Below are 24,385 nucleotides of genomic sequence, written 5' to 3' on the forward strand. Positions count from 1 at the left end.
CCCACTGTACCAGGAGGGAGCCCCTCCGGCTGCAGCACAGCCCCGCAGCAGAGGAGCCCAGGCTTTCCAGGGCACTCTCCGCACGCTTCCCCGCTCCCACCCCTGCAGGTATGAGCACCCACTGAAATCCCCAGCCCCTCCCCGCCTCCCCCACAGCCTATTGTTGCATTTGCAGTCAAAAGCAAGCCTTGGGGACAACCGCAGACAGCTCCGGGAGGCAAAGGTTACAGGTGTGCCCTGCGCTCCCTCCTGGGTCAACCAACGGCGGCAGAATGATCTCCAGGCCCCGGGGTGACAGCTTGACGAATGACATGCCACATCAAGGCTGGCAGCTTCTTTCCCTGGGAGGAGCAGAGAGGTTCATGAGCATTTTTCTCCTCTGAAATCATTCCCCTGCCTGACTGCCATTTCTAGCCCCACTAGATCATTTTTTTCCCCTAATAAATTGCTTTAAAGATAAAAAGTACCAGGAGAAGATCCTCTCCTTAAGGTGAAGACAGTCTGCACTCCAGGGATGTCCATGCTTCATAGCTGGTGGTTTTCTCAGTCACCTCCTGGCATTACAAGGCAGCTGTGGCAAAGGGGATGACTGCCACAGGGGACCTGGCACCATCCTCTCACCCGTTTCACAACTCTGCAATGTGGAGAGATAGGACAGATCCTCATCCCACAGGTCACTGCTGGTTCTTCAGAGCACTGTAGTTAGTGGGAATCTCCTTTGTCTTCTTCCCAGCTTGGACACTAGCTCTGAAGAGAAGCCTCAGGAGTTGTTCTGGAGGCTGGTGACTACCCTTTTATTTCCAGAACTGGTGGGAGCAGAAATCACCAAAGCACAAACCATTAACTCCAGTCATTTGCTTAATTCAGGCAAAGCAGAGAGATGCTGCCTTATTAAAATAGAGCCCTACAGAGTCCCTTCCCGCTGTGGACACAGGCACTGTAATGTCAGCAGGAGACTCCACAGCCACGTCGGCAGCTGTGGATCAAACTCAGAGATCTGTTCTGCAGCCCATGCCGCAGCTCTATCAGCGCTGGGTCCTGCCCTGCGTGCAGTGCAGTGCCATCACAACACAAGCACCCCACAGCACCACCATGCAACCTCATGGTTCCTCACCTTAACTCCCCTGCTCAGCAAAAAATTTGCAGAAAAAGCCAAGTCTATATAGAAAAATAACTTTTTTTTCTTTTTTAAACTGAAGATGTAAAATAAGCAAGACTGCATAATTCTTTTTACTAAAGGAAAGTAGACAAGGCAAGAAACACCGGGGAAGAGCCTAGACACATGAAGCTCCAGGCATCACTCAGATGGCTGTATTGTAGCATGGACACCAAATGGGTGGGAAAGTTCTACTTGCAGCTCTGCCACGTCCAGGAAGGGCCAGGGCCCATCCCCCTCTGTTTCGGCAGTTTGAAGTGACATATCCGACCATGGCTCATAAATCTCAGCTAACCAGGGCATTTCCTTAGGCCCCTGTATCTTTGTTTAATCACTTTCTCTAGACCATGCTGACTTTCCAGATCTTGCATGCAATAGCTCAGCAGTTCCAGCAAGTGACATGAACAAACGCGTCGGCCTGAGGTACCACCCCCACAGCTCAGGCTGTTGCCGCCTCCGCTCAGGCACAAGAACAGGAATCTGCAACCTCCCTGCGAGCTTCGGTAGGGCCGTTTCACAGCAGTGCCCCACACCAAGGGCTGGCCTGGACAAAGGTTTACTGTTAGATATGTCGGCTTGTGCGGTTTTACATGCACCATCTACCATGCTGACAAAGATTAAATGAGTCATCCTTTAGCAAGTGTTCGGCTGGCCAAACTCAATCTCGTGGGGATCTCTGACTGTAACTCAAGCTACTTAAATCTGTTCTACATTAGACTCCCGTCAGCCAAAATGGCTTAATTTAAAACATATGTTGGGGTGTAATCACACCTTTCAAAGCAGACTTGATAAAACCCAAAGGTGCTTGAAAACCCAATGTGGTACAAATGACTTCTCATGAAAGTCTCCTAAAACTGTAAGCCAAGGAGTCTGCTCTTCTGGGAGAGCAGGAATCTGACTCAAAATGCACCTCGGTTAGGTCATGTCTCTGGCTGATACTGATCCATGGGAAAAAGTTGGTATTAGTACGTACTAAGACACAGTAGCAAAGAGTTTAAATTGTCCATGTCTGGGGACTGTTCTTTGAGTTTTCAGTGAACGCCTGCTATTAAAATCCTTGTGCTGTAAATAGTCCAAAATCAACTATAATTTTAGCCTGTGACTCAGGCAGAATTTAAAAAAACTATTTTAAAAGCAAAACAAAAGATGCTTCACTTTCATTTCTGAGTTACAAACCAGCTGAGTTTGGGTTGGGGGAGGGGACAGTAATTCACCTACAGAAACAAAGAGACAGTAAGTTATATTTCATAGAGTTTTAAAAACTTTGGCCAGAAAACTCCAGGGAATACAGTGTCCTATGCATCCTGGCACTTTCCATCATCAGAAGATTCTGGCCTAACATTTAAAAACTAGAGGTTAGTATTTGCATGCGATAATAGTTTAATCTTTTTAACAATGAAACTGCCAGGCTGGCAGTGGTGGTAAGGATTAGGTATTAAGATGCGTTTTTATAAATGGGGACAATCAGTCAAAGCTGTCAGGATGGCTTTCGTTAGGATTACCAAAGTAATATCCAGAAGAGAAGGTGTTGGTAGGAAACCAGATGCCTAACGTAGCAGTGCTTTGCAGCGCAGCAATTAGCAAAGACGTAAAGACTCATTACAAAAGAGACTCCCCATGTGCGTACATAGATGCGCAAATATTTGCAAACAGAAAAGAACCCTCATGAAATATACTGTCCTAATGACACTTTCAGAAAGCATCTAGCACAGATCTCACACTTGTCCCAATCCCACTGACTGCCGTAACCCATGCTGAATATTTACACCAACATAAAGCCGTTAAAAATGCTGCCCTGTGTCTTAAACGCCACACTATGACGTGGTGAGCTACTGCTACATGCAAAGGACTCCTATTTGGGCAATGAACTGCGTAGGCAGTTGTACCACGTTTGCCTCCACACTTGCTCCTCCCTTGAGCGAATGTGCTTGGAAGGGGCAGTGCCATGGGCAGCAGTCTCAGCCAAGCCCCAGCCATAGCAGGGTGAGGTGGAGAAGCTTTTGGACTCTAATATTTCCGAACGGTGTCCCCTAGATCAGTTCCTGAAGCTGGCATGAATTCCCATGGGCATCTCTCCACTTAGTACAAAGACATCAGACTTCTCTGAGCACAAGTTAATCTTTCAGAACACTTGGGGAAAAAACCCCGCCACAGATGGTACAAAAGGGATATTCTCACTTGCCTCCATACCAAACACTGCAGCTAAAGCATAGAAACACATGAATAGGGTGAAGTCAGCGTACACAGGCAGTCACTGTCTGTCATCAGCAGAGCAAATGGCCCCTACAATTAAGAGCACAGGATCTGTCTGGTTTTGGCATCATTCATTTCTAACGACTGCTGCCATATAATATACAGATGCTGTAGGTGAAATTGAACCTGGAATACTACCACAATATATCATTTTTATCCCGATATCTGAAGTGAAAGGTATGCTTATGCTGGAATGTGACAATTTAAGTGTTGTTCCTGTCAATCTTCAAAAGCATTTGCAGTCAAATTGAGCTGCCCAAACTACTTTACTCCATTTGAAAAATTATGAGTAATAAAAATAGTGTTAGATGATGAGCATAGTAGACAGGTGATGCTGAAATGAAGTAGCATGTAAAGGCTTGGGGACTTATCTCTATCTCCTCACCCTGCAAGAAGCCGATCCTTATAATATTTTGATATATGCGATCTTGGTTCACGAGAACAGAGGCGAGTGGAAACAGTAGGAAAAAAAGCGGTGTCTGAGCAAGTCTATGTCCAAACAGTGGGAAACATTGGGGTGGAGGCAGGGAAGAGAACATCTTCTGTAGTGGAGAACCTGATCCCTGGGGGGCTTCCCCGATGGGTGACATGCAGGGCCTCTCCTCTACAGCGCTGGAAACCGAACATTCCCATTACGCAGACGAGTGACTTTTCCTTCCCTCACCATTGCCCCGATCGGCCTGGGCGGTGCAAGCAGCAGAGAGCACACTGTTCACAGCCGTACGCGCTCCCATCCCCACACACCCTTTTTCCACGTGGGAAGCCTGAGGGAGGCCAAACAAAGAGATTTTTCAATTTTCACGTACCGTAAGTACTATAGCTACGAACATGATAAAAACAGGACCCAGCCTCTTTCTCCACTCAAAAACCACTACTGCAGAGGCACTGCCTGTGCCAGTACAGTTGCACGTCCTTTATCTTTGCAAACAGCGTCCTCAGCTCCCCATTCAGCCTGCTACATCTAACACAGGATTTAGTTAATCATATACAGCAAGAACACAGCCCTCTTTGTCAGAGCCCTGCAAGCGTAAAAGACTATTCAGGCAACGGGTGGGCATCGCTTGAAATTATGACACTAATGAGGGTCAAACACTCCTTGTTTCCCTTCCATTAGTCACATGGAGCCTGTGTAACACAGCAGAAAACCTGTATCTGCCCATCTCCGCACACTGAGCAGGCCAGTGCCCGTAGACGGATCCATACCAACACCAGGGCAGGTCTCCAGATGTGAGCAGGCTGGGAGCAGTGGTGTGTGGATGAACACATGGTGGCTACAGCTCTCTTCCTCAGCCAGGGGAACCTGTGCATGGCACCGGGAGGCTATGAGAGAGCTACTTGTCCATCAGGCACTTCCAGTACATTTGTCTTGGAAGGTAACTTAACGCATCTGTTGCCAATGCTACTGAGACTGGCTGTCACTGAAGCTTGTGTGTCGGGCATACAAAAGTCTGCATGTGCCTGTGCCCGGCAGCCTCCCTCCAGCGCAGAGGAGACGGAGCAGTTTGGATTCCTACCACAAGCTGTCATGCAAACCGCAGCAAGCTATTTCATCCCTCGCCTTCCTACTGTATGTATGGCCTCCCTGCCTTTGGGATGGGGCTTGAATGCTTCAGTAACATAAAGCGGGGTTTGACGTAAACTCCACCAACCTCCCATAAACCAACTACATCGTGACATCTCAGCTCCTTAGCTCAATGTCTGCTTGAAAACTTAATGGATTTGATCTGCTCAAGTGTCAGCAACTCAAGCAGCAGTTTCTAGAAGTGCCTCTGTTGGAACTGACCTTCAAAACAGCCAAAACCGCCCCACACATGCACCCACTTGTGTTCAACCACAAAGCTGATGGGGAAAGCCCAAGTCATGATTGCCTGAGGTAAGCCCAAAGTGGACACGGTGACCAAAAGTTCTGTTCCTTACACTCCCATAATGGTGTTTTTAAAATCAAAAAAATAGGAATGATGTTATGTTGGCTTGGGCTGGTAAATGGTGACAGGCTGCCCTGTGTGGGCCGACCTACTGTCATCCCAGGACCTACAACAGCCAAAAGAAATGTGCGTGGGCAGAATTCCTGAGTTCACAACTGGCCTCAAAAATGAGATAATATCATGGGAAAACACAGGGATGACCCCTTGTATCCCCAACAGCCTTCTTGAGAGCAACTCTAAAACTGTCTTCACTGTACACAATGCCATTAATTTCTGTAACTGCAGTAAATGCCTAGTTGTTTGAGAGCTAATTACCAAACACGCTGCCTAGATCTGAGCAATTAAAAAAAAATAAAGTATACTCTACCAGCCAACTGTTAAATTATCAAGGATATTAAGCACAGCATGCAACTAGAAAAGCTTTAGATTTTCAGAACAAGCTATTTTCTCTGCTCTGTTTATTGGAAAGAATCAGAGTACATAACAGGACGTCAGTGCGATCCATTCCCGTTGGTACAACTCATACTGTGGGCTGCGATGGAAATGCCACAGGTCTGGGTACACGCTCTTTGGCATGCTCCCAAGGGAAAATGTGGACTGAACTCCTTTTAAGAATCAGGCAAGATTCCCATTATGGAGACAATTCCCTTGGTAGGTTTGTACCACCCCGCTACCATAGTTGGCTTTATGTCATCTCTCTGACCCGCCTGATCTGCAAGAGAGAGTTTTTGGTGGTCTGGAAGAGGGCAGGGCTGAGCCCTCCCGTTTCTGGGGGATCTCACACTCCTCTGGCACTGGAAGCTCTGCAGGGAGATAATGCTGTCACTGAGCGATGAGCCCGCTAGGACTGCTGACACAGCTTTTCTTTTCAAATGTAAACAGTTGTTCATGGTCCAAGAAAGCACTTCACACTGCCCAGCCCAAACATTTAAAAAAACCCCTCCTCTCCCTGAGTCTTGTTTAAGAACTTCAATGTAATTTTCGTTGTTAATGAACTCTAGTGTTTTTTATTTGTCTTTTGGTTTCTGGACCATCTTTGGGGTGTACTTCAAGTTTTTCCCTACAGACTTCATGAGTAGAAATGCAGTTTTTTAAAAAATGCGGTCAGAAAAGGAAGCTGCAAGTAAAACATCTGATATTGCAAGACATGATAAAATCACAGGAGCTGGCAGAACTGGCAGGCTGCCCTCTCCTCCTCCATCCACGGCCTGTGTCCCTTTGTGAATTGGCCTTTGTTTGCTACAGATTCACTCTAGCGGTTTCTCACACCAGAAATTAAGCCCTATTTTAGCCAAACCTGGCCCAGAGGGCCTTTGGCTCCTAGCCAGAACATACATAGCATTTCTTTTTATTTGCTCTTCCTTTCTCAGTTTCTCTCCCTTCAGGGTCCTGTTATTATTTAAAAAAAAAAATAATCATGGATTTTACTGATTAAAGTGCTTACTTTCATGTTGATATATTTGTTTTGTACTGCCTTTGGGGTCATAAGGAAGTACAAATTATTTTGTATTTAAAGGGGGCTGGGAGAAAGCTGAGAAGAAAAAGGGATATTATCAAGCATTCCTTTGGTACTGAGACACAGGCACTGATATTAGCCTGGTGACGATTCATGACTGGGGAGGGAAACGGTATTTGGATAAAATGAGACGGCCTGCGATGTGCCTGTAAGGGGCTGAGGGAACACGCTGTTATCAGCAGGGCCGTGTCAAAGGACGTGCTGCGAGTGTGGTGGGACATGGGGCCCTGTCGCAGCTTGTGCTGGGCTGGACGCAGGCAGCACGCCTGGGAACAGGCATCCGAGATGGAGTGCATCGCAGTCCAGCGTCTCAGCTGGGGCTGCGTTCCCTGAGTCCACCACAATACATCCTGCCATAGCTTTAAAATTACAGGGAAAATAGCAGTGAACACGCTGGTGTCTGCACAAGCCCTGCATTCCAGAAGGGAGACAGATGCCTGACAGCAGCGACAGTCACTCCAGACCATGCCTCTGCCAGATGTAATTGCATCTGGCACACACGTGCAGCCAGGCTTCTTGTCCTACCTGGATGTGTCCATGCTGCAAGCTGCTTCCCGCAGGGCGGCTCCTCTCCTGCTGCAGGATGTTGGATTCTTGGCTTTGCTCCCAGTGGACTTCTAGGCTGCTGCTGCACAGCACCACCTTCCCCGAGGCAGGCACGGAGTCCTTTGCTGTTTTGCTGCTGCCCTGAGAGTTAAGAAAGCATCAGGTGAGGAACCTCTACATAGAGACTGTCTGAGCAAAGCTAAACCTGCCCTCTCAGCTGGGTATAACTCTAAGTGGCTTCACAGTGGGATGGCAATTTGCATCTGAGAGCCAACAAATTCTGCCACTCCTCCAAGTGTGGAAGTCTGAGATCAGAGACCTTTCTGGTGCGCAACTCACAGATGCTGCCACCTTCCTAATTCCCAAGGTTTGGGGAATGCAGTGACAGTGGAATCATGAGCATCCTGGAAGTCACTTACTGTCCCCTGCACACTCACCCCATACAAGCATCTGTGCTCCTCAGGGATGCCAGCACCTTACTCTGACTCTGGCCTATCTTTCCATCTCTGGTTGCTCTCAGAGACCCACAAGACATAGGGTGGAATCTCTGAGGTGGGGATAACGACCAGAATCAAATGGGGAAATATTAGAGGATTGTAGGACAAGAAAGGTTTTCTTGAAGACTTACTGGTCTTCCTTCCCATCTTCTTCATACCTGCTCAGTTCCTTCTTTGTATCTAGTTACAATTTCCACTTTCAAGTTCTCTTTCCTGGTCCTAGAGATCTGCAGGCCGCTTCCAACAGATAACTAGCTCCTACCTAACTCTGACCTAGCCCATTTCTTTCCTTCTCTCCTGCCCATGAGATGAGACCTTGAGCAATTGTCTGGATGCTCCCCCTAAGGGCTGGCTGTACCACCTCGCCTTTGTCTGATAAGACCTGGACGCTGTAAGCATTTGCTGAAAAGCATGGAAAAAATAGCTACCTCTACAAAGACCTCAAGCAGACTAGAGAATGGGATCTTTATCTGAATCTGGCCTCAATTGTCTTTTAAAGTCAATTTAAACTGAAATAAGATCCACTCCTCCCTTGTTCCCTCTCCAAAAATCAGCTGTAATCACAGGGTACTCTCAGTCTGGAAAAGGCTGGAGACCAGAATACGCCTCTGACACAAGTACTGGGCAATTTATCACAGGAGATTACACCCAGGGAGAGTGCTCATGTGATTGGGATTTAACAGTCAATTAAATAACACCGACATTTCTAACAAAGAAGCCAGGATTAAGGAAGGACTCCCAAATGACTCCTTTTCCTTCCTGACTCTGATGCCAGCCTTGGGAATCTCCCTGTTATTAACCCAGATGTTCAATTAAAGCCAACCGGAACAAATAAAATTGCTTCTGAAATGTCACTACAATGGGAATCAGATGGCCAGGTCTGCCCTCGAGGCAGCCAGGCCGTTAGGAAAGCGCGCATAGGAAGCTGTCCTGTGTCTTGGACCTTATCAAAAGGATTCCAGCCATGCGTTTAGTGCAAGTGATTACGCTGTTGCTGCTCAGGTCATTTCTAACGAGCAGACAGGGAAGTACTGAAGATTAACCGCTACCAGACAGTGCAGATGAATGCGGCTCTGCTGGTTAGGGAGTACACATTCAGCTGTGGTTGCCCACGCGTTTACAAAGAACATGTGGCAGTGCAGTGCTTGCACAGTGATCTGAACGGGCCTCATATAGCATATAAATGCACAAAACCTCTCCCTTCCCGATCTCTTCCAGCAGGCAGCAGTACCTCCCTCCAGATCTCAGTGTGGTTTTCCTTGAAATTTCCCCCAAGTCATGAGCACTGAGCACCTCTCAGTCTTGTCAGCTGCTCACTCCTGCCTCACCCGCTCCTCCTGCCCAAATGTATCCATTGCTCCTGCATTTATCCCGCTTTATTCCTCCTTACAAGCAGGGCTGGCCAGGCATGGGGAATCAGCAGAACCGCTCCAGATGCTCAGCAGGTCTCCCTGTTCTGATGGCATCAGCTCCAGTTTTGTGGCTTCCCTGCTCTTTATCCAACTACCAAGCCACTCTGTCTCTCTTCACATCTCCCCTCTTGTCTTCTGTTATGGCCCATTTGCCCTCCCTTCTTGGCCATGAGAGAGGGTTACATCCAGCTGTAAAACATCTCATTCACCCAGCGCAATACTCCTCAGAACTGTGTGGGAAGAAATGCATGTCACTGTACTGTCTCTTCCAGACCGTGTCGTGCTGTATTGGGATGGTTTTTAAAGCAAGATCACAGGCTCAGCATTTAGGCAAGCAGCTCCTTTCAGGACACTAAAAAGAGCTTGCGGCCCAACCTGTATTCACCTTTCACTAACCACAAAACATTTCCATCTCCTCCTTTCGTTAAAGAACTTCTTACAATAATAAAAAAGAAAAAAAAAAAGATGATTGTGTCACTGTTTTCTTATTGCATCATTTCTTCCCCTACATGCTACTCCCCAGAGCTGTTTTTTGGGAATACCACTTTGCGCTGTGTCACCCCTGGTGCCAGAGCTGTTACAGCACTGGGTGTCAGCATACAGCTACTGGTCTACTTAGGCACAAACAGCCTATTCAGAAGTTACCTGGAATAGAAGGATGCAGCTTTTGTCACCCAAGTTTCCTCACCACAGAAGTCACGGAGGTGATATTACACCCGATTGTGAAGGTAACCAAGATGCTGAACTTCATGTGGCAGAAGAACCAACCTTCTCCTTCCCGTACCCCACATACACTGCAGGCTGCCATAGAGATTCTTGATCTGCTTGATCGACACCAAGTCCTGCATGTTCATACCTCTCTTTCCACTCTGTGGGGTGTGTCCAGAGTCTTGTTTTATAGGTTCATCCAAAATGTCAGAGTTATTCCCAGTATCCTGTTCTGGACAACTCATCCCAGCAGTGTATGACATGGGGTTTTCCTAAAAGAGTATTTTATGAGGTCACGTCATCATTTAGTCCTTGCTCTGTGAGGTCATTTAAAAGTCACGATAGTGGAGGCAAAATCCCCTTATGCTCCTCTTGGTGTATTGGAAACTACAGAACTGTTTGCTGGAAGAGACAAAACGTGGGTGAAATAAATCCACAGAATTCCCCCTAATAGAGTTGCTAGAATAATAACAAGGTCACGACTCCCTCTTGCTCCTTATAATTGCTGTGGCACATCCTTAAAAGGGATGGCTGACCACAATACAAATTTTTTTTTTTTTTTTCCACATAGCAGGAAGGAGTTCTTGAGAAATCACTTGGACAACATAAGAATCAGCCTAACACTGTACATGGGACCAACTACATGGCAGGGTTGCTCATGTTCCCACATCTACATCATCCTTTAACAGCAAATCCAGATTTTTCCATAACAAAGCTGTAGGGGTTTTTTTCCCAACAGTAAATGTAAATTTTTTCCCAAAGGAGAAAATGCCTCATTTTTATTAAGCCATAGTACCTCAAAATAAATGCTCAAGACAAAACCGGAGTTAAGATACATAGATTACCATGGTGTGGTCTGATGTCCTTCTCCTCAAGTAATCTTCATCTGCCAAGATGCAGGGCAGCTCTGCAAGCGCAGTGATGACGCCACAAGTGTGACAGTGACACAGTGAAGGCGTTGCTAACAGCGTGTTCATGCTTCAAGAAGAATGGGGTCATTACGTGTCTAACTACAAGTCCCAGGAGACGCACTGGCACTGTGTCTTAATGAAGACTTTTTGTATTCCAACAGACACTGCGGATCAGAAATCAGGTCCCAAAGTCAACATTTAAACAATCTCCATACTGCTGGCATGCTGGTTTTGCCGATATATGTTGTTTTACTCATTAGTGCATTTTCCAGCCACCCGAGTGACAGCCAAACAGCAATTTGGGGCTGTTTATTGGAACAGTAACATGTTCTGCTCCTTCTCCCTAAGGCCACACACTCAGAACTAGCACCCCCCCAAACATTTTCCAGGAAGTAGTGACTTTTGGGAACCCAAAAGATAGAATGCAAGTCGTTGATCAGAACAAGCAGCTGTAGATCCCTTGGGGGGACACACAATGCAGAACGGGATGCTGCCTGACACTCTGTTTAAATTGGGTGGATTTATGAGCTTCTCTGATACCAAGTATTATCTGGAGCTAGAATCAGTTACCGCCCCCTTTGCTGGAATTTATCTTGGTTTATTCTGTTCCCAGCTCTGAGCACTTCTGGAGAGTGTTTGGTGTAGCTTTGTCTTTTGCAGATTCATGAAGATGGGAATCTAAGTCTGATGGTATCCTGTAAATTTGCATTAAAGGCTCCACTGACCTCAAGAGATCCAAGAAGTCTTTAGCCTAGGACGGAGCAGTAGGAGCAAACATCGCAGCTACCACTGTGTGCCTTGGAGCAGCAGTGGATTGTACAATGATCCGTCCTTTGTGCCATTCGTGACTCTGGGGTCCCAGCTACTGGTACAAGAAATGGGTAACCGAGAACAGGCTCCCCATGAGCATTGCTTTTTGCATTTTGGAGTTCCCAAATACCAGAGGCATTATCTCAAACTGCAGAGCGTTGTAAATCAGAGTCACTCTTCCCAGCAATCAACTTTATTATGATGCTCCCTCTCATTATCCACCCCCTAAGGGAAGAAAAAACACTCAAACGGTCCTACCCCCATAAGTGGTCCTGGATTCAAACAGAGAAGAAAAATACCTGGATTATTTTATTTGCATGTCCAGAAAGTTAGTGGTGTAAAATTTCCCTGCTGAACAGAGGATAAAACCCGAGCTTAAAATAGTAAATTAGGACACCTGCCTCTGGCTCAACTCTACTGAGTTTACTGCAGATCTTCTTTAAAGTATATATTCCTTGTATAACAGTTATTTAAAGAACTGTGCCACCTCATATTGCATTTTCTGAGCACTCCTCAGATTCAATTCGATTCAAAGCTTCCTACTTTTTTCATCACGTTCATTTTAGAGATGGGTAAATTCTAGTATAGGATGTAGCAGTCGACACGTCTTGCTCAAAACAAACGTCACTGTCAGAAGCAGAAACTAGGTCTCCCGAGCCTTGGCCCCAGTGCTCCAGTTTTTCTGAATGCCTGTGATGCACACTTCATGGGAAGCATGCCAGGAACAGCTCTCTGCTCGGCAGAAACCACAACAGCACTTTTTTATCCTTTCTTTCTTTTTTTTCTTAAAGGCACTGTAGTCAATGAGGGTTGAGTAAGAACAATGAGCCACAAGATACCTGATGAAGTGACATAGTTTGAGATTTTTACATAGCCGCATGGAAAGCTGTTATACATATATGTGTATGAGACTTTCCTGAATATTTTAAGTTTTCAGGGAATTAAGACTTATGGCAGTGAGTCAGCATTGGTTCCAACTGAGGTGAGGATGAAGTCTGCTGTCAGGATAGTCTCAAACCAGCTTGAAAAAGAAAAACCACGGAGATATGTGACAAACACTACATTTTGGAAAATAAAAAAGCGGCATCTGGGGCCTTAAGACCAAACCAGATCTGATATCAACCATTCAGTAGCCACGACCAGAAGTGAATGCTGGCCGCAGCGTCACTGGTGGGACACTGCCACCTGTCCCACACCTGCAAAGCCTCCCGTTCCCTAGACAAGTGCAGCGTTTGGCAAAAGGTCAAAACAATCTTATAAAACTGCCTCCCTTTACCCTGAAAGGGTTTGTGCCTGAAGTGGTCACACTTGTATCACTCGGCAACAAGGCGACTGCTGAGATCACATACTCTGTGATCAAAAGACCTGAAGCTTGGCGCCGTTATCTTCCGCAGGAGGACACAGGCTCTCCAAAGGCAGTGCTGTGTCAAGATGTGCTGGGTTTCCAGAAATATGAGCTCTGTGCTACAGTGATCAAGCTCCCTCTCAGGTAATATACTTTGCAGCCTGAAAGCTGCTTCCTTAATCTGCCTTTTGTAGTTCATGTTTTAATCAGCACCATCTGCGATTATCTTCCTTTTATTTACTTATTTTTGGGTACAGGCAGTCTTAGATCCTCAGATTTTGGTCAGCCTGCCTGGAAACAGGTTTGAGATGACCAGCTAAAGTACTGAACTCCGGGGTGATGGTTCCAGGCACTTGCGAGCAGATACAAGACAGCAAGCAGCAAAAGTGACCCATCAGCAGGCACTGAATTTAACGGCAGTGTCGACTTTTTAAGGTCGTTGTTTCCTCTGCACAGCTGGCTCGTGGGCTGTACAGTCACAGATCCGCTCCTGCGCTTGGCTGACTGATCAAGCACAGATGACCCCATTTTCCCAGGAATGCAGAGAGAGTCCTCTGCGAGCATGGCTCCATCGGCCAGAACAGAAATCAGGCGTGTAAATCCCTTTCTTTTAGCCTCAAACTAGTCAAAGGGAGAATTAAACCCCCAGCCTTTCTAGCCCTTGTAAGAGGAAAGAACTGAATGAACCAGGGGCAAGCTGCAAGTAATAATCTCTGCCACCTCCCCGGTGCACTACCCAATTTATTTTGAAGTGCTATTTTTATTCAGCCTCAGACATTTGAAACACTTTGCCTCGAGCATGAACTATCACATTTCCCAGCTCAATGAGCAACCCACATAGAGTTGTGCTAAATGCTTTACGAAAATACTGTCTTGTGAAATAAAACACACGCTATCTTAGCATCTTTGCTCCACCTTACTTACCTGGCAGGCACTGCAGCTCATGAGAGTGGGGGACTGAGTAACTTCACACCAGGACGCCAGCCTTTTGGTATGCATCGATAGATGGGTCAAGGTTCTCCTCAGGACCCTGGTGCCCTCTGAAAGCAGTGAAAAGATTATTGCATTTAGAGCCAGACAAACAACAGCTTAATTTTTATATACGTGGTGTGTCCCAGCGCATAGCTTACAATCGGCTCATCAAAAGGCGAAGCATGACTTTTCCTTCCCATCCCTGCAATAACCCCCAATGGAGGCCCAGCACGCCTGGCCTCCCTGCACAAGGATCGTCCTCCATCCTCTCAGAAGAACATCTGCCATGGGTTAACAGATAATACATGCACAGATCCGGGGCTCTTGAAATCTGCGTTTTAATCCTGGCGCTATCAGATGTCTGACAGATGGCCATACCTCGCTTTTGGACCGCCATTGCTTTCCCAGGTGTGAAACATGGATAAACGTACACCCGTCCCCACGAAGCCGGTGGAGATCTGCCGCAGGAGCAGTGCAACACACACACACACCAGGCTTTGCTGAAGCCCACCACCACTGGTAGCACCAAAGGGTTTTATTTTAACTCCCTGTCGATGGGGACGGGTGTGGGTGCCCAGGCGGTGGCAGGAGGAGCTCTGTGAGGAGAGGCAGGGCCGCCTCATGCCAGACACAGCCGGTTCCAGCCGGTTCCGGCTGCCCACCGCAGGGCAGAGCTGGGCCCCTCAGCGACGCTGGGAAAACGTGTGTAAGAACAGGGAAAATGGTGAGATAAAAAAAATATAAAATCATGAAATAAAATCATATAAAATCATGCAGGCACTGGGGCCGGGGGAGGACAGGGAGCTCTGGGCACCAGAGCGGGGAAAAAGAACGTGGGGTGGGGGGGGGAAGGTGTTTAAATCTTTGTTTCTTACTATCCAACCCCATTTTAATAGGCAGTAAATTAATTTTCCTGTTCTGCCCATGATGGGAATTAATAAGTGATCTCCTCGCCTTCACCCCGAGCTTCTCCATCTCGTGTTGTGTCCCGTTGAGGAGGGACAGCGAGGGGGAGCTGGGTGAGCGCCAGGCCACGGTCAGCCAAAACCAGCAGGATTCTGCTAACGGGAACGCTCTGCTCTCAAACGGGGGGGTCCCGAACCCTTGGCAGAAAAGGCAGGTATTTGCTTTTCTTCCCAGTCCAGTAGAAAGAAGAGGATTTCTGGACAGACTAAAGCTCAGGTACGTACGCTGCAGAACAATCCACTTGGTTCAGCCTGGCCGCGTTTGTTTTTACTTGCTATCAGCTATCCGAGAACAGACGTTTACACCCTTTTTTCATCATAAGACATTAAAAAAATCCCACATTGACCTTATTAATAGTTTTTAATTCTTAAAATCTCGGTACCTGCAGTTCCTATTGAGGATTTAGCCAAGGAGAGCTCCTGCCTAATATTAAACAATAGTGTATTTTCCAGCAGGAAAAAAAAAATAATCCTAATTAGTTTTCTATGGTTTTTTTGCCATGGATGATTAATCCAACATACATATGGGGAAGCCTTCTCTGGGATGCCTCAACACAAATTGTCATCAATGAATTAACTAAAGTCAAAAGCTCCCTTAGCTTATTCAAAGTAGTATTTGCAGCAGAGGTGTTTTTACCTCTGTGTATCACTGAGCGACAGCAACGGAACAAAAGAGGAGGTGGGAATAGAGAGCCCTCCCTAACATCCAACTGAAAAACAAAATTGGTGCCACATCCAGTGTAATCCAGGTAGGCTTTCAGCAGCCTGCAGCACCACAACATGCTTTAGGAAAATAGAGTGTATCCCTCGCAAGCTGTCCCAGCTTCCTTCTGAGGGAGCACTGGTGGGACAGCCCCTGCCCCACACACCCCTCGGCAGCTGCAGCCAGGAAGGGGACAGCAGCAGGAACGGATATCCATGAAGGCAAAAGACTCTCTTGGCCCCTTATATTCCTCTTCTGAGTCACAGTTTTTTCTGCCGTAAAGCACAAGCCATGCCAGGGAGCACGTTGCCTCTTGTCTTCTCCCAGCCTTGGCAGTGTTCTGCCTGTTTGGCACCTTGCAAGCGAGGGTGATGTTATCAAAGCTGCTAATTCTGTGCTCCCAGCAACAGAAGATGCAGTGGCCTCCTAACCCCAGACCTCTGATCACAACACACTTACAGCTGAGATTGACTAAAACAGCTTTTCAACACCATGTAGTTCATTAAAATAATGTCAAGGCTTAAAGGAAACCAAATCAGCTTTAAGACATCTACAAGCTCCTACCAACAAACAAGGTGTTTTAAGGAGTAGACAGGCTCTGCCTGAGCATCAAAATTTTAGCCAAAGCCACTAAAATAGCCCCAGTTAAATCAGCTGTCTTTCGGATGCCACTGCCAAGTGCTCGTAAGTAACAGAAAAGAATTTCACGACTTGGTGCAATGTAACCATGTAAGGGCAACTCTGTCCATCTTGTACAGTACAAGTACAGTTCATTCCCTTTCATGGCTCTACATGATCTGAACTATTCCTGTCCCGGGAAAACAAAGAACATTTTACATCACAATACTAGAAAATGCAACTCAAAATTGATTTTTAAAGGGACACATGTCTTCCCTTGTTAGGATTCTGCCGAAATTTTTAGAAGCCCTCACGTGCTATGCAGTCTCACTGGTGACGACGCTGAGAACTGCAGGAAGCCTTTAGCACAGCGCTAAACCATCTCCAATTGAACTACACTTTAGGATAAGGCAACATAACATTTCATAAGCTTATTTTGACAAGAAATTAATCGAAAAAGTAGGTTTTTTGCAATTTTTAAAAATTCTGAAAACCAAACAGCAACACTCAGTATTACAAAGCCAAGAAAGTTTTAAATTACGACATAATTCTTAAATACGTAATCAGTACAGAAGGGTAAATTTGGTATAGCTGGATGCTAATGGAGGCATCTGAGAGACCCCAAGTTCATCTTGAACTTTTAAGCTGTCAGTTCACTTTGCCTTACGGAGGAATTCCACTGAAATCCACAGGGATGAACAGAGTCCCAGGGGATTAGAAGCAAGTCAACAATATTTAAACTCTTTGGTAAACTAGGCATTTATCAGCAGTAAGCAGTTACTGGTTGTATTTAAAGTTCTAACCTAACGCTAAGGCAGAAGCAGCTAATTTAAGATATGTCAGAAAGAAACATCAAGTCCAATTAAAACTTACCTCCTTTTACTGTGTACAAAGGAAAGTGATGAGGATTGGACATAAGCCAAGCAGAAATCTCTCCAGTTGCAGACTGTATTTGTCTTTCCAGAAAGTGTTTTCAGAGATTTATCTGCTGGAAAAATGAATTATTTCCAGGAGAATCGCAACTAACAGTTGTGTGTGTGTGTGTGTCCCTGCCTTTTTTTTTAATGCATCCTTCATGGTTGACTCACATGTCAGAAAAAAACAGCTCAAAAATAAAGTGTGGATTAATTTTTTTTGTCCTGCTTGTGGCATTTAAAAGGTCTCTCTCTTTCGCTGCTTTCTCTATTATTAAGTTCAACATGAATTCAGCACAAAGCCTTTTTTTGGTCTTTTTAGCCGAGCTCCCCCTTGCTTGAAACATCCAGGAGTTTATCTTTTAAAAGTTCTATCAGCTTGGAGGAGGACCGGTAAATTCAAGCGATATCAGCAGGAAGACAGAATGAGCAACCAAAGATGTTTTAGTTTCTAGCCACGCTAAGAAGGGCTAACAGCCTGTAGATTTCGGTCTTCTCTGCTGAATTTGCTTCTGAAACAAAGGTTTAGTTCGTAGTTCATTATATCCATACAGTGGCTTACGCTTGAAATCCTAATTCACTTTATGATTTAAAAAAACCCAAATGATTCAGATAAAAAAAACATAACCACACTGCAACTACACATCAACACGGTCTGATTTGCTATGCCTATATTCAATAGATATCCACGGTGTCAAGACAGGATTTTCCAAAGAAACGCGCTGTATTTTGACATGTCTGAGAAGAAAAGCACAGATAAGGAGAAAGACAGCACACTTGGGTAGTTCAGCCATCCTCCTCCTTAGTTCAGAGGCGGCAGCATCCCTGTTCCGGGCTCTCCAGAGGGAAGCCTGAGGCTTAAGTTTCCCACACCCCCAGGGCATCCACAGCAAACAAGTCAGAAACAAGCCACACGGTAACCAGCTCTACACAGAGGCAGCCTACAGCATCAACAGGAAAGCACCACCAGAACAGTTTCTCTCACTCGAGAAGACTTTGACAGAGGGCCTATGCAGAGACTTGAGTAAGGACAACCGCAACCATCACCCTAGAGATGATCGCACAGGAGTGAACGCGGTACAATCTGGATATAACCTCCCGCAGTAATTCTTGAGAATGCATGACCTGAAGGACAGCCTGTGTATAGCCGCAGATATGAAACCGGTAAAATGTCGCTGACAGTGGAAGTTTTCACTACTAGTCATATCACACTGCCATGTTTTGAAACTACCAAAACCATATATGACATTCTATTTTAAGTGATAAGCACCAACTGACAAATAAAGCTACTACGCGCAAACAAAATCTATTGAAGACAAAAGCTGCACCTGGAAGGAAGGATACAGCCTTTTCTTGTGTCCCTCCTGCAAAACAGAAATCTGAGGGATGTTATAGCACTAGAAAAGACATCATGCTTTTAAGTCCTTCTGTAATTACAGCCAAAGTAAATCAGAAATCTCTTTTCCCCATAGAGGTACTATTAAGACAAAAAGCATAAAGCGTCAGCTCTTCTCTGAACACCTGTTCTTGCCCCTTTCTCACGCCCGTCTCAGTGCCAGCAGTTGCTTCTGTCTTAGCACTTACTGCAATTCCAATTCTCAATTTCTGCAGACAGTACAGGGAAAAAACATAGCAGAGAGCTTTTGCAATTTAATACAGTGCTTAACGCTGCTAAGACATAATGAAGCCACAATACTGCCAAAAGCTCTGCGGCCCATTAGAATGGCACGCGAGATCCCAGAAGTTCATTAGTGCAGCTACAGCACCTTAAGCATCGCACTTTCCAAACGCAATACCAAAGCCCAACGTGAAGAGCTGATCAAAATAAAAAAGACCACGAAGCAACGTTTCTGGTGTGTTTTGGCAGATAAAGCAGAAGCAAGTTCAGAGGTGTCAGAATGTAGTACTGCAAGCTCAGGATGATTGTAGATTTTTTTTAAATGCTTCAGTTTGAGAGCCCATTTACGATCTCAGCCCTGCAGGATAACCAACCCTATTTCTAAGATACTGCCTGTATCTGAAGTTAATACCTAACAGTAACTCAGCAAAGCTTGTGGTTTGAGTATCAGTGCAGTCTGAGCTACCAAGTATTTTTCTTTCACAATAACTGCTTCAGAAGCTTTACATTTACAACCAACCAGTTCTACTAAAACTAAACACCTGAAGTACAACAGATAAAACCTTGAAGCAACTCTTTCCAACTAAACTATAAAAACTTCTGTGTGTGTGAGAAGTGTGAAGTGATGGAAATTAGACAGAGACAGGGAACCGACAGATAAAGAGATAATTTCAGCAGATGTAGAATCATTCAAACTGCTAGCATCCTCCCTTGGTTCCGCTAGTAGGATAGCTAAAAAAACCCAACCCGCATCAGCAGGTAGAAAACCTATCTAGCCATTAAAGGGCTATTAAGTAATTTATTAAAATATTGCCAAATATTCGGATTTCTTTATCTTTAAATTATTTCCCTGCTTTTCGACATCAAGGTCTTATATAAGAGTAAAAAGGTAGAACTTTTAAGTCTCTCTCACATGACAACCACTCTGCTAGCACGCCAAGAAGTGTTTCTGAGAAGACATTTCCATAATTCCAGTTTTAATAATTCGCTTAAAGAATGTGGATCAATGGCAGAATAAATACTGCGAGCCTATCAGCAGAAAAAACACTAAACTTTGGTAACATAACTGAAAGAATCCCCTTAGTTTTTCCAGTGAAAAAGCAGCAAGCTGAATTAGATTGCTACATTGCAAAATGGTCCATTACAGCTCAAAAAAGGAGTTGAGCTGCAACTGCAAAACTTACTAAATCTCGAAAAAAAAGATCATAGCGTACTGAAGAGGGAAGTGGAAATTCCCGATTTTCAACTCTGACACTGTTTTACAAGCTAATTTGTTTTAAGAAGTCATCATCAGAATCTGTATATCTTTTGAAGATACACATTTTTAAGTCTTTTAAGACCAGCTATAATAAATCCACCGATTTTTGTGACTTGAACAGAAGAGACACAGCACAATATAGGTTTGAACTGTTTATTTTACGTCAGATGTTCCATACTGGAGTTTCTTCAGTTAGAAGTTCCTAGAAGAATATGAAACAAACATTGTTACAAACTAGTTTGCTTCAACAGCTCACATAAATATTTTTAGCCAATTGTGTAATCATCCTATAAATACAGTGTATACATTTTCATCCTAAAAGTTGTATTTGGGTATGGAAGTAACCCCTGCAAGAGTTAGAGGATGAGATAAACATACGTACTTGGAAACAATTCCATCATTTTTTGCCAGACGCAGAATGGAGTCATCTGATTCACCCTTTAAAAAAAATAAAAGATGATTCTCAAGTCACCAAATAATTGCTGATACACATTGAGAGAGAGGCAGCTGCAGCATTTAATGCTGGTAGTGAAATGCTCAACGCTTTCCACAGATCGCTGTATTTTATATGCACAGATCACCGTATTCAAAACAAGCTGTTAAATCCTTTGCCATCGTTTAGGATAAGAAATAGTTTTAACTTGGTAAAATATACACTTGCATTAACAAGATATGTTCTGGATAAGCAGACTTCTCATGAACTCTAGGAAGCTTCACACCATGTTTGACAAATTTAAGTCATGGTAGTATCATCTCTAATAATTATAAACAACAGATAAAAGCCAGATTATTAGTAGCTGTGCACATTCCTAAAAGAAAAGAAAAAACGTATCACTTGCATCCTTCAGTGATTTTTAAAAAAATATAAACATACATAATTCTACAAACCAAAGGATTGAGGAAAAAAACCAGACGAAACTGATTCTTGCACATGAATTTGTTCATGTCTTCACTCTGTCTTCATTATGCCCAAAAAAGCTCTTCCTCTAGAATGAGCTGAAGGCACACTGTGTTTTCACGGCCAAATATAAATCTAAAAAATTACTAATCAATATAAAAGGAAGCACAATCATTCTGTAGGTCAAGAAGATACTTACCATTCTACGAATTGCTCCACAAATGGCATATGTTTTGAACTGGCCATTTACTCTGCCTGTTACCTTGTCAACCTGTAATTACATTAAGTTACTCCATGCAGATTCTTATAAAATATTATGCTCTTACATCACACTTGCCAAGCACTCAAAGATAAAAATTACTTGTTAAATACTGCAAATGTTTTTCTGCAAACTATAAAAACGCAAGGCAAATACTGAAGTGAAAAAGCCAACTATCGACTATCTTTTCACGGCAAATTTCTAGTTTATTACATAGTGCAGCTATACAATTTAATGGATCACGCAACACAACAAGAACACACAACACGGTAGCTAAAAAAAAATTTGACTTCTCAAGAAAATGAAAAAGTTCAGTGTAAAGTTTACTTGTGGATTTTACTGCCTTTGCTATTCTTTTTCGTGTTTCTTTTAATTAAGGTCAGTATTATGGAAAATTAAAGTGGAACAGGAAAAGGGACAGTCTTGTTATGCAGGTAGAAAACTGTCCAAGTTGAAGACACAAATCATCTCACTTCCTCCAGTTTCTGAGAAATTTAACAGAAAAAAAGACTAAACAATATAAATAATGGAATTAAACAGTTTAGTGAACCCTGTAATGGTAGGCTTGTTTTCGAGTTCTGCTAATCTCTGATCCTTTGAAAACAAGAAATAGGGATCACTGAAGGAATTAAACATGGTGAACAAGAAAAGTATTTAACATTAACAGGAAACCGCAAACAGAACATTTTTAAAAATGATTTCTTAAGTCAAACCGATAACACAAGAGACTCAGTTGTTTAAAAATATCGGAATGTAGTCTTGTGCCCTCGGATTCAAGAAGAAATAAATCAAGCTATATAGCTCTTAAGCTATAGGGACGTTGTGTCCATAGAATTCCTGCAAGGTGAACAGCAAACGGGAAGAAAAAACCTGCTAAAAGGAGTTTAAATTAACTGCAGTCCATGTGCATTAACTGAGATCATGCAGGAGTCAAGGTCTACTGCGGTTTTCTTAACATATATGTTAAGCTTGGAGGGATTCACAATAACACTACGTGGAGAAGATGAACTGAAACTTAAGACAAGAAGAAACTCCTTATGCTACAGAAAGAGAACTAAATGTACAATACTTAGTCAATACATATAACTAGCATCCCTCAGGAAAGCTGCACACAAAACACAGGAGCAATCTCATTTGTCACCTTTCAAGAGCAGCAGTGTCAAGTACAAAGAGAAATTATTCAAGCAAAACACAGAAGATAGCACTTCAGTTAAGTGGAGTAGAACAGAAACAGTTCTGCTTTGGAAACTGTATCTTTCTTAAAGTTTGGACAAAGCACAGATAAGATCAACAAAACCAAGAAAGTTAAAAAAATAGGGTGCACAAGGACGGACTGAGAAACGGCACTTTCTTGCAGACAGGTGAAGGTAGAAGGGATAAGAATTTCCCAGATGGTTCATCTGGGAAAAGGAATTCCCTAATTTGCAATTCTAAACATCTGGAGTTAAGAAATTGTAGTTAGTCAAACAGTTAAGCACTGCAACAGACTGTAAAAAGATTTATGAAATTCCCTCTAATGAGTATTTTCCAATAGGCAGAAAAATAACCAGGGGTAACACAGTAATATACTTGCACGTTCAAAAGGCCTCAAGCTCTACACTAATATGGTCTCTAGTGAATTATTTGGAGACGCATCACAAGCTTTTATATTTTTTTAACTTCTTTTAAAAGTCTAAAGCCATAGCGCTCTCATTGCATGCTTCTGTTAAGAAACTTACCTCAGAAATATTTATCTGAATAGAAGCATGATCCTTAGCACCAATTATTCGGTTGCTGGCGGAGCTAAGGAATAAAATAATGAGATATATTTAAACAAAAGGAAATAGACCATGAAAAAAAAAACAATTAAAACCAAATCTACATGCAAATTAAAGATGCACTAGTTTAGGTAATAATAGTTCAAGCTTTCGGTGCTCAGGAAATTAAAATGTAATTTAAAGTACATTTAAAGGAAACTTTCACTTGGTAGCATCATGCTAAGTTGCCAACTGTCCCTTCACTTTGGTTTTTATATGCTCACTTCACCCCTACACAGTGCACACAGCAGCACAGGCCTTCACAACAGACAGAATATTGAGTTTAGATTTTCTGAAGTACTAAAAATGCAGCCACCAAGACAATTCATAAGAATGCGGTTTCTACGTTTTTATCAATGGGAGCCATTCCAGCTGTCAAAAGACACTCTGGTTCTAAAACGCATTTGACTTACATCTAATAAGATGTATGCAAATGGTTCATTTTTTGGGCGATTTTTTTTTTAACACACATATTTACAGAAAGCTTCTGGCTGTCCATTTATTATAATCCCAAAATTGTAGTTAGGATGTGCTACCGAGGCACGAAGTGATTGCTTTAGAGATCCCCTACGGGCGCATGTGGCACACACAGGAAGGTACCACAAAAACACGCATTTACTTCTGAAATGGACCACGCATGAGCTGCCACTGGGAGGCTGAGAGAAAATGCACAGTATTCTCTTCAACTTTAGTCTTTGCTTCACGTATTTTACATAATATATTAAAAAGTACAGAAAAAGGTAAAACCCAGTTTTTTGAACTTTTTTTTTCCTCACAGGTAGTCGCTACTACAGAAAAACCTGCTTTGCCCAGGCAGTATAGGCCTCTGCCCGGTTCCCTGCCCAGGGCCTAGACCCTCAGGGTCCAGCTGCCCCCCCCGCGCCGCCGAGGGGACCCGCTCACCATTTCCGAGGGACGTAGAGGTCCACGAACTCCCCGGCGTCGTTCTGCATCTCTTTGGGACGGCCGCTGAGGCACCGACACCGAGCGGGAATACCTGCAAGGCGCAAGGCCGGGCTGAGGGGCTGCCCCCGCACAGCACTCCCCCCGCTCCCGCAGAGCCCCTTCCCCCGCCTCACGGCACCCCGCACACCGAGGGGAGCCCCCCACCCCGCCGGCCGGCCGCTCTCCCCGGCGGAGACCCGCCATCCCGCTCCTACCTCGCGTGCGCCGCGGCGGAAAGGGAGGGGTGGTGGCGGAAGCGGAAATAGGCCGGACGGGGGGAAGCGCTTCCGGCGCGGCGCCGTGACGTCGGCAGCGCGACCGTTAAACGGTCGCCGGGGGACCGCCGTCCGTTATGGCGCC

The 24,385-nt window shown here is 44.5% G+C and overlaps 1 protein-coding gene across 1 annotated transcript; it reads right to left on the reverse strand.

The window, feature by feature from the left end:
• Positions 1–20,266: 20,266 nt before the first annotated feature.
• Positions 20,267–24,369, reverse strand: RPS21 (ribosomal protein S21). Its single transcript, XM_054218840.1, has 6 exons — positions 24,241–24,369; positions 23,984–24,077; positions 23,003–23,066; positions 21,225–21,296; positions 20,510–20,565; positions 20,267–20,329 (listed from the first exon to the last, which is right to left on the reverse strand). The coding sequence occupies exons 2-6, from the start codon at positions 24,031–24,033 to the stop codon at positions 20,320–20,322; spliced, it is 252 nt and encodes an 83-aa protein (XP_054074815.1). The 5' UTR covers positions 24,034–24,077; positions 24,241–24,369; the 3' UTR covers positions 20,267–20,319.
• Between the last annotated feature and the right edge of the window lie 16 nt (positions 24,370–24,385).

This window comes from Rissa tridactyla, chromosome 12, assembly GCF_028500815.1.
Source record: "Rissa tridactyla isolate bRisTri1 chromosome 12, bRisTri1.patW.cur.20221130, whole genome shotgun sequence".
NCBI lineage: Eukaryota > Metazoa > Chordata > Aves > Charadriiformes > Laridae > Rissa > Rissa tridactyla.

Bases quoted from the DNA above. Each gene is read 5' to 3' on its own strand.
- RPS21 (XM_054218840.1), bottom strand. From the start codon at position 24,033: ATGCAGAACGACGCCGGGGAGTTCGTGGACCTCTACGTCCCTCGGAAA. The intron at 23,067-23,983 runs GTGAGCGGGTCC...TTTATTCCTTAG, and splicing joins CTCTACGTCCCTCGGAAATG to CTCCGCCAGCAACCGAATAA. The intron at 20,566-21,224 runs GTAAGTATCTTC...TTTTTTTTAAAG, and splicing joins GTGGAGCAATTCGTAGAATG to GGTGAATCAGATGACTCCAT.